The sequence below is a fragment of the Choristoneura fumiferana genome, chromosome 16, assembly GCF_025370935.1.
Source record: "Choristoneura fumiferana chromosome 16, NRCan_CFum_1, whole genome shotgun sequence".
NCBI lineage: Eukaryota > Metazoa > Arthropoda > Insecta > Lepidoptera > Tortricidae > Choristoneura > Choristoneura fumiferana.
In genome coordinates this window covers 14,639,193-14,658,748 of record NC_133487.1, presented here as the reverse complement: position 1 = coordinate 14,658,748, position 19,556 = coordinate 14,639,193, and the positions used below count along the sequence as shown (strand labels likewise).

The following is a 19,556-nucleotide window of genomic DNA, read 5'->3' as shown; positions in this document are numbered from 1 at the left end:
TCGCGTATGAATTCGCCACTAGAGGCGCTAGTGTAGCGTGAGGTCTCCGAAATGTCAAATTTCATAGTTTTTGGGTGAGCTACGCGAGTTTATTTATAATTAGAATAATTTTGTGAATATTTTGCATTACCTGTAATTAATTATGGCAATTATGCGTTACGGGGCAATTAATGTCTGTGTTTTGAGACAGTTTTGTCTTTCGGAATCTTTTGTCCTTTTTTTTCGAACAAAACGGGACTACGCAACACTGTGGTTGCTGGATATTTTTATGATACGGTTTTAAGGAGTATTAAATATGATTTTAATCTAAACTTTGTTTTCACGTAATAACAGACTTCGAAAGCCACACTTAAAAACCTCACGCAACAGTGGCGCCATCTATAAAGACAAAAAACGATAGCCCTCATTCTACCACTGGAAGTGGGTCAAATTTAAATTGCAAGATTTGACCTGTTCATACATACATACACATACATTGCAAGATAAATATATACTTAAACAAAGATTATTAACTCGGTACTTAAAAAACACTAATGATATTTTGTTTTATAATAAACAGTTTATATTTTAAATAAAAGCTTTTAACAATAGTAATTTATTTATTATTTATTTATTTGTAAAAACCTAAACAGCATAAGTTACAGTTTCACACCAAATTACTGAGTGAGACAAAAAAAAGCAAGTAATTATATGAGGACGGACGTGCATCCATCATCTCACTCACAGAACTTCAAACATTTTTCGCACACTTCTCCAACAACCAGCCAATACATCACAGTAATGATTCATTATAAAGAGTATGCTAAACGGCACATCACTATTTTCTAAATGTTCCATTTTACGTAAAAGATAAATCCGAACATCCAAACTTCCAAAGTAATGTAACGGTTTTTTTTATTTTGATTAATTAAGTTTTTTTTTATCCATGAAACTTGGAATAAGTGAATTAAAAATCTTAAATGAAAAAAGGAAGACGCAGATCCCATCAGTTTTTTATTACAATATTGTTAGCTGAAATTTATAACTGTAATAATTACAAAACTAAATCTGCGTAGGCAGGACTGTCTCACTTCAATTGACGTTTTGTTGCTTATCCCCCCCCTCGCTTGAAGTCGCTTGTTGTCCTCCAATTTTCCAATTTTTTACCACCTTTTCAGTATTCGTACTCGCGGCATTTGGGAAAATAATCAAAATTAAGCTCAATCCGTACTTGAGAGAAAAACTTTCTCAGGTATTAAAGTTGTACCAATTTGAAAAATGTCAGGGTATGAAGTGAAAACGTGTAACAGTAAAAAGGTAAAAGATACAACTAGCAACATGTTTTTACAATAAGCACTGTTTCTTTATATATAATTACGATTTCAGGGCAAGGCGATGTTTGCGACTAAAAACTACGAAGCAGGAGATATTATTCTGGAAGAAGACCCTTTAGTGTCTTGTCAATTTGCGTGGAATGCTGCTTACAAATATATAGCATGTGACCACTGTATGAGGTTAGGTGGTAGATTATACGCTGCGAACTTTCATCTTGACCTTGACAAATGCTGATTTACTAGTTCATAAAGAAGAAATTATTAAATCGCTCATTATTTTTTAATTCTTTTTTTCAAAGCAATAGCTACTGCTTTCTTTCATATGTTACTAAAAATATTTATTCCACATTTAAGGCCTCTTGAAACTCCAGAGCAGAACGTAAGACGTCTATCAGCTAACCCAGACTTTGTGTTGCCGCATCCTGACTGCTTCGACATGTGCCTCGACAATATTACCAGCTGTGAACACTGTGGAGTCTACTATTGTTCAGAGAGCTGTCGGCAACAAGCTTATTCAAAGTACCACAGGACAATATGTTATGATCCTAATGACCTGCAACACCCTATCGTTGTTCTGCTGGAGGCCTGGAAGTGAGTATCTTTATCGTTTGCATTCCCTTAGAGTTGAAAAATCTTCTTTGCAAAAAAACACAAATCATTAATTCTTTAATCTTGATTTTCCACATAATCTTAATTTTCATTTTATACATTTTATGTATAGTTTTTCATGAAACGGCACACACCCTGAGAAACAGTGTGGGTTGATACCTTCTTCAGCTGCTGTGTAAAGAGTGAATTCCACCTTTCAAATTGTTTATAAATAGTAAATTAAGAAACTAACGGAGAATTGTAAATGTTAAAAAACTAGTTTTTCTGTTAAATTATTACAATAATGATATTGATTTGTCTGATACAGAAGACCATAGTTTTTAACATATTTACAGCATATAATTTCTAAGTCTATTTTTTATGTTTATTTCTGTGAAATAAAGTAAAATTTAACACATTCGAGTAAATCATCCTCTCAGTCCTGTTTATTCTGCTACTAAATATGTTCTATTGTGAATTTCAAATATAATTTTGGACCTAAATTATAAAAAACCCTTGAGGTGTAAGCCAGGGGTCCATGGATGTGGTAAGATAGTGGTTAGTAGGTTTCACCTAAAGCCCCGGTATATGTAGGCTAGCACAGAACTTCTTATCCCATTTGGATTTTGCAATATCTCCCTTCCACTGCATAAAGCCCAAGCCCTAAAGCAATGTTCTAAGAGGAGGTCTGTGCCCAGCAGTGGGACGTATATAGGCTGGGATGGATGGGATCGACTGCATAAAGACTAAAACAAAAAAAATGATTGAAAAATACAAATGTATGGCATGATTTACAATAGGGTTCCAAAACTAGGCTGCCTGTAATGTGAGAAACTTTTATAATGTCTCTGTGACCATACAAACGCACTTACCTTGCATTCCAGGCCTCTCCACTACCCACCAGAAACCACTAGCATTATGCTCCTCGTTCGGATACTGGCATTCATCCAGCAGAGTCCCAACCCTGGTTCAGCCATCGCCACCATCAAGCAGTTCTGCCATCGCACTATGAATGAGGATGAGGAGATCTTGCACAAGCTTCTCGGAGAACAGTTTGGAGATCAGTTAAATATGCTGCGGGAACTTACAGCAAATGTTGTGAATGGAGACAGTGTGCAAGAGGTAATGTCTAATGTAATAAATGGGTATACTACATAAATAATACGAAAAACGAAATTCCGAAACCCATTCCGATTTTTATAATTCCGAATGTTTTAAAACTCCTAATATGACTATTCCGATTCTTCATAAATCCGATTTTTATAAACCCGAAAATTAAAAATAAATACCTAATGTTTAAAAGTACGATTTTCAAAATTCCGAATTTTAATAAACCAAACAATAAGAAGTCCGACTCAATAATAATCCAAAATGTCAAAAATACGAATTCCGATTACTAAACTAGCGATTTTCAAAATTCCGAATATCATTACACCGATCAATAATAAATCCCGACTTTTTAACTTAAGCTATGTAGGTTAGATTGTCCTAAAACAGTATTTACTGTTATTGATTTTCAGCAATGTGATGTGACACAAGGTCGTCGGAGCTCCGCTTTGCGGAGCTCCTATTCCGCGCAGTTATGGCGCTTCGCGGCTTGTCGCAATTCTAACCCAACCTAACCTAACCTAAGTAAGCAAGTCAAGTTATCTAAATTGATTGATAATAATTCGAGATTCAAAATCAAGATTCCGATTATTAAAGCCACGAAGTTTATTTAGCCGAATGTCATATTTCCGAATGAGCGATGTTATTTCGGAAAATTGATAATCGGAATACTGTACTTCGGGCCAATAACATTTCATGCTTTTAATTCTTCGGAGTTTTAAAAATCGGATACTTATTATAAAAATTGATATTTTGAAATTCTAAAAAATAAATTTCGTTTTTTTAAGTAATCGGAATTATATGTCTTAGGAATTGTGAAAATCGGAGTTTTGAAAATCGGAATTAGCAAATTCGGAATAAAATATTTCGGACTATTTGGGTGTTCCTGTAATAAATATTATATGAAATTTTTCATTTTTATACAAAATTTGCTGATCGTGCTTGCATTATCATCCTGTTTACATATCCATACAAATTTCAAGCCAATCCATTCATTAAAATTGGATGAGATTGAACTTACTAGATTTTAAAGCAACTTATGTAACGAACATTGCAAGTAAAAGCTTGTAAAATCGACTTCCCAGAAGAATTTGCCGAAAAATTAAAATCACCGACATAGCTCGAATAATATGCAAGTTGAAGTGGCAACGGGCAGGCCACATTGCTGCAAGAACAGATGTCCTTGGCGGTTGATACGAGTGGGAAGTTGTTGGTCAGTGTGGTATTCTAAGACGTCTTGTTCAGGACAGGACGTCTTCCAACTGATGAGGAATATGAAAGAGGATTCCTAATTTAAAGATTCCGTAATCAATTTCCAGTTCCTTACACCAGAAGGATTCTGCAGCCTCATGGCGCTTGTTGGAACAAACGGACAGGGTATTGGCACCAGTCCGCTTGCTATGTGGGTCAACTCAGTTGTGGAACTGACTCTATCTGACGACGAGCGGAAACAGCTAGATGTGTTCCTGACCAGGATGTATGATAAGGTGCAGGAAGGTAGGTACCGCTAAAATTATAAAACTTAGGCTGGCTACAGAACTACTGATTCCGATGTGTTCTATCAGGAATAGAACAGAAGCGAATTGAAATTGGAAGTCTAGAATGCAATATAAAATGTATCACTCACTACTCATGTACAGTTTTGTACAAACAAAACAGTACAAACAATCAACGGCATCGCCGATCGGAAGATGTTACCCGGTCAGTATTAGTGTGAAGATGACCCTGGATTTAGTTCTGTTCTTGCAGACCACAACAAAATCGGTATAGTGCTAGCGGTACACCCTGAAATTCAGTAAAAAGCTGCACATGGTGTTAAAAGCATGAAAATCGGAACGATTGATCTTTAGGCTGTCCGAATTAATTTGACCCGTAGCACGAAAAGCAAGCAAAAAGGAGAGGAGTTATTACGTCATCCTTTTTTTGTACAGGAGAAAAAATGTTTTGTTCTGAAACCTATGTTGTGATGTGTGAATGTGTCCTATCTAATGAAAGGGCTTACTTAGCTGATTCTAAAAATATATCACATTATTATATTTCAGTCAGTTGTTTTAAATTAAAATAAAAATCATTTTCAAAACATACCAAGTTTAGGCTCTTCCAGATGCGATACGCTTAAATCATTATTTGTAAAATATACCTAAAATGATACTTTATGTATAGCCTCATATCCAACCCCAAGAAAGCAATTTTGAAAATATTTACATTTAGCGCGTGCGTGAGTGACTGAGCGCGCCGCCGGCCGCCGAGCGAGCAAGAAAGGGAAGTAGGTAGGGAGCGGCAAAATATTAGAAAAGAATACACAATACAATACAATACAAAGACTCTTTATTGTACACCAGAAATAGTAAGCGATACAGAAAACAGATACACAGAGAAAATTACAAGGTAAGCAATAAGCGGCCTTATTGCTTAAGAGCGATCTCTTCCAGGCAACCTTTTTTACAGAAAGAAGGAAGGACTAGTTTACAACAGGTGGTGCATCAAAAATAGATCAGAAAATTAAAACGTAACAGAAATACATCTACGAATACATACATAATTATTATTATAATATACTAAAATATATATTCATCATCCCAGCCTATATAGGTCCCACTGCTGGGCACAGACCTCCTCTCAGAACAAGAGGGCTTGGGCCATAGTTCCCACGCGGGCCCAGTGCGGATTGGGAACTTCACACGCACCATTGAATTGCTTTGCAGTTTTGTGCAGGTTTCCTCACGATGTTTTCCTTCACCGCAAAGCTCGTGGTAAATATCAAATGTAATTCCGCACATGAATTTCGAAAAACTCAGAGGTGCGAGCCGGGGTTTGAACCCACGCGACCCTCTGCTTGAGAGGCGATCTTAGGTCAAACCAATAGGCCACCACGGCTTACAAAATATTATGATGTGATATATTTTTAGAATCGGCTTAGTAAGCCCTTTTGTTAGATACCACACATGATAGGTTACAGAAAAAAAAATTTTGTTCATTTCCCCTAGTTTTTTTCGTGCTACGGGTCAAATTGATTCGTATGGCTTAAAGATCAATCGTTCCGATTTTTATGCTTTTAACACCATTTGCAGCATTTTTTGGCGTAACGCTAGCACCAGTTAGGTCTGTGGTAGGCCTTACACGTGGAATTCAGAGCTAAAACAAATCACTGACGCTGCGGAGGTTGCTCCCATAAACCCAAGAAAATAAATCTGATAGTGTGAAATTATACTATTTATACTGTTCATACTCACAATCACTTGAAAAACGCCAACCTTTTCTTAGCGATGCTTTATTGGCTTACCTGATTTTATTTCTTGGCTATAATTTTTGCAAGTTAATGTCACCCATTAGAAATGAATACAATTTGACTTGCAAATTTATAATTAATGGCAACTTGTCTTACATGCAAAGTCTTCTTAAAATAAAACCTATGACCACTTTCAGCTATCAATACAATTAATTTCTATTACAATACTAGCTGTTGTGTTGACTGCAACTCACATCTGCTAAGAATTAATAGTTTATTGCTATTTTTCACATTTATAATATTAGTATGGATTATTATAATCAAAAGCTGACTGCAGAGATTAATGTTGGCCAGTTTTTATCAAAGAAGAGGGACCGCCTCAGTCTAATTTATTAAGAATTTGCTGAATATATTCATTGTTCAATCCAAAATACTCAACATTACACTAATTATATTGTTGCTCTCTCTCCAGAATCCGGTACGTTCCTGAACACAGAAGGTTCTGGATTATTCCAGTTGCAGAGCGCGTGTAACCACAGTTGCTCCCCCAATGCCGAGTCATCTTTCCCTTTCGGCAACCATCGGATACAGCTGAAAGCTGTGAAGTCCATCCGAATTGGAGACGAGATCTGTATAAGCTATTTAGATGAGTGTTTCCTGCAACGATCCAGGCATTCTAGGCAGAAAGTAAGTTCAATCAAAATAATCTATTTACTACTAGCTGTGGCCCGCGGCTTCGCTCCCGTTTTAATTTTTGTTTCATAAAAACCTTCTCTTGATAATAACAAACGATACAAAAAAAGAATTAGCGAAATCGGTCCAGCCATTCCCGAGTTTTGCGCTTAGCAACACATTTTACGATTCATTTTTATTTATATAGATTTTACACCATGGCTTACAATGTAAAATAGCTTTAGAGAAATGTAATCCACTTTTTGAAACTAAAAACACTTGTCAGATAGTGATGGGCGCTAACATGTTTGTCGTTATGGCTAGTTTTTATTTCAGTCTTACATGTGAAACATATTAAAAAACCAAACGGAGTTTGTGTGAATAAATATTATCTTACACTGTCTGTCTTCTAAGTTGTTACACTCCTGAAGCATTCGGCTTCCACCTTGAACCTGTGGCTTTAACTAGGTCATCTATCTATCTCGTTGGTGGACGTCCTACATCTTACACTACTCTAACTCCATAACATAACTACTGTTAGCTATGCAATTTTCTTTATCTGTATATAAACATTACACACTATTGCGGATATTCGCGCATAACTACCAAGACCCCTTTATTTTATAATTCCAGGAGCTTGCCCAAAACTACCTGTTCATCTGTGAGTGCCACCGCTGCCTCTCAGAGTCCTCACAGCCAGAGTACACCAGTGAGGAGGAAATGAGCGACGAAGAGGATGCAGACGACTGATGTTCCAACCTTTTGGCCTTCTGCTTGCTGGGCCTGTGAACAAAAGACATTCACTGCCGCACTGAAGACGAAGTTTTTATCCTGCGTCTCTTGTGCACTTGTGGCCAGTCTCATTAGAGATCTAGGGACGACAACAAACTTAGAGATATAGTAAATAATTTATTTCCATCGGCAAAATTCGCATCTCAATCGGAACGATGGCACCCAAAGTGTCAATCGATTACATATTGTATTAAAGTAAGTGACTTGAGTGAGAGCACAATGAATATGAACGTTTCCGACTGATACCATGGAAAACCATTATGAACAGTCGAGTACATAAACTTGTGAGCAAAAATTTGATCAAAAATATCTGAACACGCTTCTACGCCGTTAACAATAGAGTCGTCGTGTTCAGCTATTTTTGATCAAATTTTTGCTCACAAGTTTATGAACTTGACTGTACTATAACTGTAGTATTTCTTAATATATTAGAGAGGATTTTCTGAAGCAAAAAAAGGAAAGCATTTATAATCCATTTAATTGAAGATCTTGAGTGCGGCTGTTAAAGATAAAGTGATGTGAAAGTGACATAGGACTTACTGTCAGCTTGCGGGCAAGTTATGAAGACAATTTCGTTCATACATAATAAAGTATGATTTTAATTAAATAATTACTTGTTCAACCTTTCATGTTTTAGCAATTTTGAGTATTGAAGACCTAGATTATAGTTAATAGTCGTAAGATTCAAGAAGTCTTGATCTGTCAATTGGAGCAAGGCGTTAATATAATTACGTGTAATAAAAACACGGAAAGCTAATTCTACTAATGTTATAAATGCGACAATTTAAAGCGCTAGATTGAATCGTGAAGACCACGCGAGCAAATCCGCGGGTAAAAGCTGGTCTAAAATATTTTAAGTCTGCCAATAATTTACTATTGTAGGTATACTAAACTTGTTGCATTTTTTTTGTCACAAAGCATATAGACGGAAGGGAGTTGCCTTCAACTATACTTAATGCCATTGAGTATGTATGACGCACACTTAAAAAAAGTTCCTAAAAATACATACCAAAACATTTTTCATGAAAGTGGCCACTTTGGCAGCTCCCATACGATTTTATTGCTACTTTAGTAGTTATAATAGATATTTATGGTAGGACCAAACTTCTAGCTTTCTCTTAACAATGTAGAAGAAATGTAAATACCTAAGGTGATTGAATGCAATAATGTAGATTATTCTCGTAAAATGAATGAAACTTTTTTGGCAATAACAAAATCTGAAACTTACAGTATTTTATGATATTTTTATTGTGTCAAATGTAAATAATAGTGACATTGTTAAAAAGTTATGTGAAATACGAAATTTTACAATTGACTAAAACTGTTCGCAGAGTCGATAAAATCAGGGTTCTTAACTCATATTGACGACCGGATGGCCAAGTGGTTAGAGAACCTGACTACGAAGCTTGAGGTCCCGGCTTCGATTCCCGGCCGGAGCAGATATTTGTATGAAAAATATTAATGTTTGTTTTCGGGTCTTGAATGTTTAATATGTATTTAAGTATATATTTATCTATATAAGTATGTTTCTCCATTTCATAGTATCCATAGTACAAGCGTTGCTTAGTTTGGTGATATTTCAATTGGAGTCAAGTGCCCGATGATATTTTATTGTTATTTATAAATGTGACCCCCTAATTTTTTTTTATAAAAAAACTATATTTTTGTTTATAGATTTTTATTATTGAGTAGCCTGTCCCATTGCCAGTCAAAGGTCCACACCGCTTTTATGCCTTTCATCCCATTCTTGTACCAAAATGGGTTTAAACAACTTATAACAATTTATTTATTGTTATTAGATTGTTATGTGTATTCCCCTTCATGAGTGAAACATCGTGTAGATTTAAAAAAATGTTGACTGAGCAAGCGTCAAGCCGCCCACGTGTCTTGTGTTTGACAACATCTGAGTGCCCGGTACCACGAAACTCAGTGAATGTGGTGATAAGTGACGCCCGTCATACAGTTTGCAATAATTAAGCGACAGTGGCTATTCCGAGATGTTATCGTAATATTTATCAACTCTGCGATGCGTACAGACTTTAGTCGTTGGATTTCCCGAAAGGTTTGGACGCTATTTTTGGGACAGGTTTGACGTTCAATCTAACCGATATTACGATAAATCTTTATTTTTAGAAAAAAAGAAACGTTGTGTTAAAAAGATATGTTTTTTGTACTCTGTTGTTTTACTCTATATATACAAAATCGATATAATTTAGAATTTATAAATCGAAATTGTTGGAATGGAATGGAAATAGGATCGTAATGTCTCCCCAAAAGTTTCGACGCGGAAACGGCTTTAGCTTTTAATTTTTTTTTATGTCCATGCAATAAGAACGAAAAGGCGTCGGTCGGATCGGACGGGTACACGTGTTTTTCGCCCTTATTGCGTGGACATAAAGCTATGATTGGTTTTTTGGAGTCTTTTTGTATTTTTTATTTCAACTCCAAATTTGTTACTTTTACGGGTATCCCGTGAAACCATATCGAAAATACAAACTGAGACATGGATGCACAGAAACACCAGTGTAGTGCAGTGGTGTAGGGGTTATAGCACGCAGCACGGATTGCTGAGGACCTGGGTTCGATTCCCAGTGCTGGTCTCTTTTTCTGGTTTTCTGTGCATCCATGTCTCAGTTTGTATTTTCGATATGGACATAAATCGTTTTTTGGTCGGCTGAAGCTGATGCCGTGTTGGTAGATGTGGCGTGACCCTTATAGTGACGACAGCGTACTGGAAGGTGAAGTATTGGTAGGCCTGCAAAGTGGACGGACGACCTGAGCCCTTATTGTCTAACACACTTGGAATCATAATCGGTTTCACCACTCCGTTCTGTCACACGGTCTAAGACGAGGGTAGAAAGAGACGGTGAATGCGATAACGAACGTCAGCGCTTTCTTAGACAATAGTAATACGGCCTCTGGTAAAGATCGACAAAATCGATCGCCGCGGACATCCTAGGTGAAGGTTTATGTCCAGTCCAGCAGTGGACGTCTTCAGGGAGATATATAATGACAGTGAACTCGATTTTTACATTTTTACAATTGTAATATTGAATATTTTCTGAGAATCAAAAACGATTCATGTAAAGTTGCAACGAAAGAAGAACTTATTTGAAATAGCTGTGATTAGTAACGGCCTAGATATCTAAATACTTTAGCGAGATGAACAGGTAGACGGTCCAATTATTAGTAAGACGCCATTTTGGTAGAATTAAAGCGGTTAATACCTAAATGTGAACGTCGATATGTGTTTACCTTCAATAGTTTTCTATATGTTAGTGAAAAATGTAACGTTTTAAATGTGCGAATGTTGACTAAATCTTCGGGCATTAGGAAGTCTAAAATACAATAAAATATCGAGCTAAAATCTCAAGATAATAATGCAAACATTTTACCTACAGTTCTCAAGTATCCTTTCAGCCAATCTATCAAAAATATATCCACAAACTTGTGGTCTGTTATATACAAGTTGCATGGTAAGATGTTTTTGAATGTTTGGTTGGTTAAATCAATGTTGAAGAATTAGAACAAGTATTATAGAATACATCGAAAATGAATTTTTTCGGCAATGCACTGTTTTCAAATGAGACTGATCTAGATCAAGAGTATACCAACTCAAAATAATACCCTTTTGATTTAAACTTCATTCAATTTCTGTAAGGTATATAATTAAAATCGCGGATTGGCGAACAGGGCAATCGTCCGGGGCCTCGCTCTTGCAAGGGCCTCGCGCAACAACCCAAGCAAATTTAAACTACGGAACCCTAAAAACAGTTTTTTAAAACTAAATTTTCGCATCACATACTTTTCACGAAGGACAAAAGGCCGCCGCTGATCATGGATTATTACATTAACGTTTTCGAGTCTAGTCTCTTATTTGAATAGCCAAAGGTATCACGTTGCTGATATCTTGCCTATCAACTCTGTATTAGGTCCCCTTTTATGATAGCACTTCACCTTTTCGATCTTTGCATCTCCGTCGTTGACAAATATGAAACGCGTGAAGTGGTACCATTAAATAGTACATTGTGTCTTAAGGGCGGTAAATAAGGAATTACGAACGAGAGTCTATTAGAAGCCCGAAGTCGAAGACTGAGGGCTTTAATGAGTCGATGTTCGTAATTCTAGTACCGCCCGTGCGACATACAATGTTTTTCATCACATTTGCGAGTAAAATTTTATATTTGTAAAAGAAAAACTTTAATTGTTCCAAATATTGGCGATACCTTAGGCTGTGCTCTTGGTAGCGCCGCCCTCTACCTCCCCCTCCCGCAGCATGCGCCGCAGCGTGCGTGTGCATGTAGACCATGTAGTAGTCCTGCTGCAGGAGCGCGCGCACGGCCACGCGGCACGGCGCAGCAGTACAAGTACGCACATTGACTCATTTACCGACCTTGGGCTTCATGACAAGAAAATGTGTACGCGCAATGACTCATTTACCGACCACGGGTTTCATGACAAGCACATTAAGGCCGAGGGTTATTTGGAGGGTTGCAACCAAGGTAGCCTGCATGTTATGACACTGTTTACGAGCAAGTGTGATGAAAAAAATATTACTGTATCGCGACTGTCGAATTAAGAGTCAATGTAGTTTTTCTTAAAAGTTCATATATACTTATCTTGAAACTTATGATTCTTGTGATGTAAAGTTATATTCAGACTTCATAGATTTTTAGAATACTTGAATAAACTTGAATTACTTAATTGTACTAGTTACTAAAGTATAGCAGTTACTCGTTAAGTAAATAGACCTAAATCTAGCTTCAGATGGTTAAATCTTGAACATCGAGGTATTTATTTACATACAGTACAACCCAGAAATAATATGATAAAGTAGCGCTAGCGCTTTGAAGGTTAAAGTAACCAACTTAAAAAAGTTTGAAGTTGTCATTTCATTGTTCAATATCTCAAAAACGGCTGAACCGATTTTTATAAAACATAGCCAAGAGTAGCCGTAAAGAAACGCGCGTTCACGTAGAAAACTGCATCAAAATCGGTCCATCCGTTTGAGAGCTGCGATGCCATAGACAGACAGACGTTGACGTCAAATTTAAATCACCTTTAGAGCCAGTCCAGACGGAGCGTATTGCGCGCGCGCGCGCGTAGACACTCGCGCGCTCCCGAGGTACCAGAGCTACATACACCCCGTACCTACAGATGCCCTCGCGATGGAATAGCGCGAGAGCATCTGGACGGGGTGTATGTAGCTCTAGTACCTACCTCGCTCGGAACACGCAACGCACGTTGTTTATAATGGCCCAAGCCCTCTTGTTCTGAGAGGAGGTCTGTGCCCAGCAGTGGGACGTATATAGGCTGGGATGATGATGATGATGATGTTGTTTATAAAACGTAGTGGTCTAGCAGTTTAACCTATTACCTCTTAAGCAAAGGGTGGGTTCAAATTCGGATTCGCACCTATGAGTTTTTCGGATAACATTCTAAATTTATGATGAGCATTACGATGAAAGATAAACATAGTAAGAAAACCTGTACACAGCAGCGAAGGAATCTAATGGTATCTATGTGTGAAATTCTCAATCCGCACTGGGTTCGTGTAGGAACTACGGGCCAAGCCCTCTTATTCTGAGAGGAGGTTTGTTCTCTGTAGTGGGACGCACGACTGAGATGATCTAAATACTTTATTATTCATAAACATGTACCTAATGTTAAATAATAATATGTAATGTGTAATATAAGCAAATCAATTTAATCTTAATCAGGGTACTTATTTGTGCCAAATGTATACTTAAATGTTACGTCGCTTGTGTTTACTTGTAGATGTTTTTAAAATGCTTGTCAATTAATATGTGATTGCCATTTCTTATTTTTATGATGCAAGGTGCAAGGTTCTCGCAATTACACACTTATGTGTAGAAGTACCTATATTATTATGTAAGACATGACGTGTGTATTTTTTATATAAAGGCATTGTTTTACGTTATATATTTAAGAACGCTTTATTTGGAAAATATAAACGGCGGCTTCAGTTGCTTTTGTTATGTTTGTAAACATATTAAATAAATATCTAGAACTAATTGAAGTCTTTGATACGAAAATTCCTATGATTAGCTTTCAAATAGAGTTAGTACTTGGAGTTGATTACTTGGATTTGTAAGTATTTACAAAGCTGTTTACTATTTGAAATTCCCAGAATCCACCCTCAGCAAAATTAGTAGCGACATGATTGATCGAACAAATCGTAATTAATTAAAGTCAAGTTGAAAACAAGCTTCAATTTGTTTGAGAGCGAGTGAGGTCAGTCTGAGGAGGTTCGAGTGCTACAATTAATTGCCCTCCAGAAAACAAGTATTGGAAATCGTAAGTTGTTTCACTATAATTCTCGTTATTGTGGTCGAGATCAATTGAGAGTATCGTTTAAGGGTCTACTCAGAGTTGCTACGCAAATAAGTATTAAGCTCGAAATGTTTGCTTTAGTAACAAAATGATAACGAAGGCACTTAGCCAGCCAAATAAGATTTGTACAGAACACGTAATTCGATTTACCGAAATAATGTAAACGGGCAAACGGCAAAAACTTAAAGAAGATTGAATTGTCAAAACAAACAGGGTTTTGCTGGGGAAACATCCTAAAGCACTTTAACGTTATTATCCCGAGACATCAAGTCACATTAAATTGTTTATTCATTTTGCTCTTGCGGGGTCACGGGCGGAATTCCTGCAATGTCTTTGATCTGAGGCGAGCGAGAAAAAAAATGGACGGAAATGCACTTCAACTGTCTTCATAAAAGGGGGAAAATATAATTTATTCAAGAGATAATTTTCTCCCCCCTTTTAAGGACAGACGTCGTTTGCGATAGGGCGGCGCGAATGGATGTTTACTAGACATGGGTAATCTCAACTCCGCGAAGTGATCTGACTCACTAGATCCAGCTCCGGTGTCGGTACCGAATCCGCTTATTGAATCCGACTCCTTTATTGACTCCGGTTCTTTCGAGCGATTATTAATTTATCTATGGCCGATCCGCCCCGGCTCGGATCGGTCGGTCGGTGTCGGTACGGTACTGCGGTGCCCCACCCGCTGACTGAACTGAAGTACAGATTCGTGAGAAAGAGAAAGATTCGTTCGTTAGTCCAAGTCCGAGTACCGAACCGGACCGACCAACCAAACATAGATAATAAGATCCAAGTCCAAGATCCGATCCGCAGGGCTACTGCTGCTACGAACCGAACCGAACCGAACCGACCAACCAAACATAGATAATAAGATCCAAGTCCAAGATCCGATCCGCAGGGCTACTACGAAACTCCAAAATCGAAGTTCGTGTCGTGCGGTCCCTCTGACACTTATACTATTTAATACGAGAGCGAGAGGGACGGTACGATACGAACTTCGAGTTTCATAGTAGCCCTGCCGATCCGATCCGAGCCGAGCGAGAGCGAAAGCAGGCGGACGGAGCGAGTCAGTGTGAGTGAGCGTGACGGCGATCACGAGCGAGGCGAGCCGCTCGATCCAGTCGGAGTTAGTAACTCCGGAGTCAATAAGATTTGAAAGGAGTCATTAAGGGATTCGGATCCGCTTGAGGATCTGACTCTTTTGAATCTTCAGATCCGGATTTACCCACCTCTAATGTTTACTGAGCTAGCTCTCAACGCGACTTTGTCTTTCCCCTGCCTTGTAAACTTGTTTTTTTATAGTTTCCGTTGCTACTTCAAAAATATTCGACTTTTTGTGTGAAAGCATGCCCTTTGTTGGGAAGAGTGTCTCGAAATTCACGCAAGACAGCACAGAACTAACAATAGATGCCCCGTCGTGAATTTTCCGGAGTTTGAAACGTATGATGCGAAGGGACACAACAGGCAGCAGAGTTTACGGAAGTTTTATCGCTGTTCGAAAACCTGCATCAATCTATGCTATAACTTATAATGACTATGAATCTATGGCTCAATTGAATAACAAAGTACAACCACTTGCTCGTTTGCCATCCAGTCGAATAAAAAAAAAACCTAATACTATCAGTGAATTTCAATACAAAATCGCTAATACTACTTACTTGTACTTTGTTATGCAATCGGGCTCTGTTAGTACGTTAGGTAGTGTACCTACATTTTTGTGTGTGCCAGAAAATTGATTCTATGAAACTACCTTTTTCAATTTATGGACTAAACGGCCACCATCTATTTCGAAATGTGTAATCCGAAGTTGGTTAAGTAGCTATCATATTTAATTTTATCCGAATTGTTAAGTTACAAAAGGATTTAAATTCCGCCCAAGTTCCACGACGACGGGGAAAGGAGTGTCTTTGATCCAAGCCCGAACTCATAACGACTGCCCTTCAAAAATGGCAATACGATTACCCGATAAAAGGCCTAATCGTAAATTGTGCAAATGTGGTTTTCAAAGGTTGGTCACCCTAAGCCGAGGGATGGAAATCTCTGCTTCACTAGTTGAATGTGCTAATAACGACCGCCGTTGCGAGGGCTAGATTTAAATTAAAACCATCCTTTGAAGAAGCAAGGGCATTTAATTGTGATCCACCCACATAGAATTGGATAGGAGCTGATGACAAAAAAATTATTTGTTTTATGAAAAAAGATTTATGACGAAGCCACGATCACAAGCTTTGAGTACTTTTTCGCCAAATTTGAAGTCCCTAATAATTATAGTTACGGAAATAGGGTCATTAATTAAAAGTCAAAATACAAATCCCATTTATTCACTATCCCGTGGGAATTTCGTAAAATCCTGAAAAGTGTTTTTAGCTGTTAGTACCTATTACCCACTTGCATGCCAAATTTGAAGTTTCTAATAATTATAGTTACGGAAATAGGGCCATTTCAAAGTGAAGATATAAATCCCATTTATTCCCTATCCCGTGGGAATTTCGAAAAATCCTTTCTTAGCGGATGCCTACGTCATAACATCTACCTGCATGCCAAATTTCAGCCCGATCCGTCCAGTGGTTTGGGCTGTGCGTTGATAGATCACTATGTCAGTCAGTCAGTCAGTCACCTTTGAGTTTTATATATTTAGAAGTATGGATTTTATAGAGTATTTACGTAGGCAACCGGTGTGGATGCAAGTGGCGAGTTGTCGTTCATTGTGGCGTTCTAAAGGGGAGGCCTTTGTTTAACTGTGGGCGTCTTCCGGCTGATGATGTGAAACCAATGGAAACCGAAAATCTTTCTTAGATCACAGAAGCAAGCTATCGAACAACCTCTTAGATCGGATTTTGGATTCGCATTTTATTTAAATATGTTGTCTTTAAACATACATAGCTCTTAGTACAGAAATATCGCCAGTTGTGACGATTTAAATTGGTTGCACGGTAATTGGGGAATTTTATACTCGGCTGCCTTTGTCGCACGGCTTGCTCGAGCGCAAATATTAAACGTAAAATCGCCTGGAGATATGAAAAATATTGATTATTAAATTATAAGTAGGTAAGTAGAGCCATCGCCTACCCCTTCCGAACCTAGCCGAGTATGAAAAGAATTACGACAATAGACTTTATGTACGTGTATTTACAATCCATGTCAAATTCAAATATAAAATTTATTGACGGTGGACCTTATGAGGTACAATCCATGTCAAATTCAAATGTAATTAACCCGCATGATCGTATCAGCTGGGGGGTTGAAAGCGCTACAAACAGCTCTACAAGACTCAGGTTCGTCCTCACTTTAAGTATTGCTCTCACATTTGGGCTGGAGCCCCTCAGTATCAGCTGCGTCTACTTGATCGACTACAGCGTAGGGCAGCGTAGGGCGATTCAATACTTTCTGAGAAACTCTATCCTTTGACCGCCTAAGTACGCAGAGTTTCTCTGTGTTTTTTATAGGATCTTCAATAGGGAGTGTTCTGACGAACTCTTCGATTTCATCCCAGATACTAAGTTCCATCACTGTAGTACTCGGCACAAGGGTGGTTTTCACCCGCACCATCTCGATGATTGGTGCTCTTCCACTGTGTGGTTTAAAGGTTCCTCTCTACCTCGCACGTGTAAAATATGAAATGGACTCACTGCTGAGGTTTTTCCATCTACACTTAGGTACCCTCAGGTGACCCGCCTGCTCGTTTGCCAGCTGTTTGATAAAAAAAAGTATCTGGCTCGGTTGTGTGGATTCCAGTAAAGAGTTGTTTGATTGGATATGATTGAATAATAAATGCATGGAGTTTAATAAATTTTATTGGTTTATTAATTTATGTTTTATTGATTTAGTGGCAAAATTAAGTATGTACACCAGCATAGCAGTATGTGTGCCAGCGCTGGCAGCTTCCGCGTAAGCGCAGCATTAGCTGAGTTTGCTCCTTTTGCCGCAGGGCAGACTACTAACTTGTATTGGTTATATTGTTGTCTTGCATTGTTTGTACTGTTGGCAATTAAATATTTTCTTTCTTTCTTTCTTTCTTTCTTACACTGGCTTTACGCATGTAAGTTTTGAAAGTTCTACTTACCGAGGTTCTCTATACACATCAATCTTATTACCTTAAAAAGCTATATACATTTCAAGTAAGTACGCGTATTTCGCATAAGTATGTTAACTAACAGAATTACATGTAAAATCGTTTAGGTGGGTATAAATTATTTGTATTACGAGTATACTAAAGCTAGAACCATAACCGTATTCTACGAAGCAGATTACGTGATAGCCTGATTGTGTTCAAACAGTACTAGGAAGTACCTAGTCTCTAGATCGCGTGTGATACCTAGTCAACCTAAGCTCGTCACGTCACCGTCCAAATTCCAATTTGCTTATTCATTCAACCGCCTTATTCTGAATTAGTCGGCCCACAAACTTGGATTCCATCGCTTCCGAGCCGTGGCGTAGAATACTGAAGGAACCTAAATGGAATAGGTGTATTGCAATCGAATGCGATTGGCTGAATAATAAGATTTTATTTCCAAAACGAAATGATGTATTTACGTTGATGAAATCTTTTCATATGAATTACCGAAGTTATTTGCTATCTCTGCCAATTATATTAGGTACACACAGTAGTACCTAATTTGCTCTTTATATACCAGTCGAGTATTATTGCTTTATCTGTTATGACGAAGTTCTTATAAAAGCACCTTGAACATATATGAGTTTACGAGTGTTTCAGCTGTCACGTCACAGTAATGTCTACTGTTCGTCGTTGTAGCTCTACACCTTAGATTAGACCTTTACACAGTCAAATAGAACATGTAAGTCAAAGAATGAACCACTAGATTTTAAAAAAAGCTAACACCTAAGTACAAATCTGAAACAAACAGAAACAAAACGCACCATTAAAACTATACGTAACACCGACAGAAGGGTAATCCCCGGCGTGCGATACTGCTTTCAATTCAGCGTTGCTAAATTTTTATTAGGGAGCGAAGTTACAAACTAGTGTTCGGTCCGCTGATACAAAAACCGATCTCGGAGACCTTCTAACTCCCCTGAGTGCGCTTAACCTATTTTCATTTCCTTCCTGTTTTTATTTCCACTGAGCTATGCAGCGACAGCTATGTTAGTGCGAGTCCGCAGGGCATTCCAATTTACAGTTTGTGCCAACCTTCTTTGAGAGTTCTTCATTATGTATGGAGTACCCGCGTACTCTAACAGTCACGGAGCATTAAAATATTTCCTTTTGCGTAAAAGGGTAACCTAAATACGTGTTGGTAAAGTGGTTTGCTGTGTATCATGCGCAACGAAGTTTAACTATGAATCCTTGTTAGACGTGAGACGTCTACATACGCTTACTCGGCTAATAGGCTCTTCAAACTATAGAGCAACCCTCACTAAATCTTGCCTTCGACTGTCCAAACAATTCATCTATCTAGCTTCGTTAGGCCTAGTTGCGATGTCATGAAAATTTAGGGATCCTTAATGAGGGAGCTTGGCGGCGCGTCGCTAAATAGCACCGA

At 37.9% G+C, this 19,556-nt stretch overlaps 1 protein-coding gene across 1 annotated transcript; it reads left to right on the top strand.

Annotated features, from left to right (window-relative positions):
- The first annotated feature begins 1,097 nt into the window (after window positions 1-1,097).
- Smyd5 (SET and MYND domain containing, class 5) lies at window positions 1,098-13,736 on the top strand. Its single transcript, XM_074098996.1, has 7 exons — window positions 1,098-1,296; window positions 1,366-1,493; window positions 1,668-1,904; window positions 2,786-3,023; window positions 4,328-4,505; window positions 6,710-6,924; window positions 7,543-13,736. The coding sequence occupies exons 1-7, from the start codon at window positions 1,258-1,260 to the stop codon at window positions 7,657-7,659; spliced, it is 1,152 nt and encodes a 383-aa protein (XP_073955097.1). The 5' UTR covers window positions 1,098-1,257; the 3' UTR covers window positions 7,660-13,736.
- The last annotated feature ends 5,820 nt before the right edge of the window (window positions 13,737-19,556 follow it).

Coding starts and splice junctions, on each gene's coding strand:
- Smyd5 (XM_074098996.1), top strand. CDS start 1,258: ATGTCAGGGTATGAAGTGAAAACGTGTAACAGTAAAAAG. Junction 1,297..1,365: donor AAACGTGTAACAGTAAAAAG/GTAAAAGATACA, acceptor TTACGATTTCAG/GGCAAGGCGATGTTTGCGAC. Junction 3,024..4,327: donor ATGGAGACAGTGTGCAAGAG/GTAATGTCTAAT, acceptor ATCAATTTCCAG/TTCCTTACACCAGAAGGATT.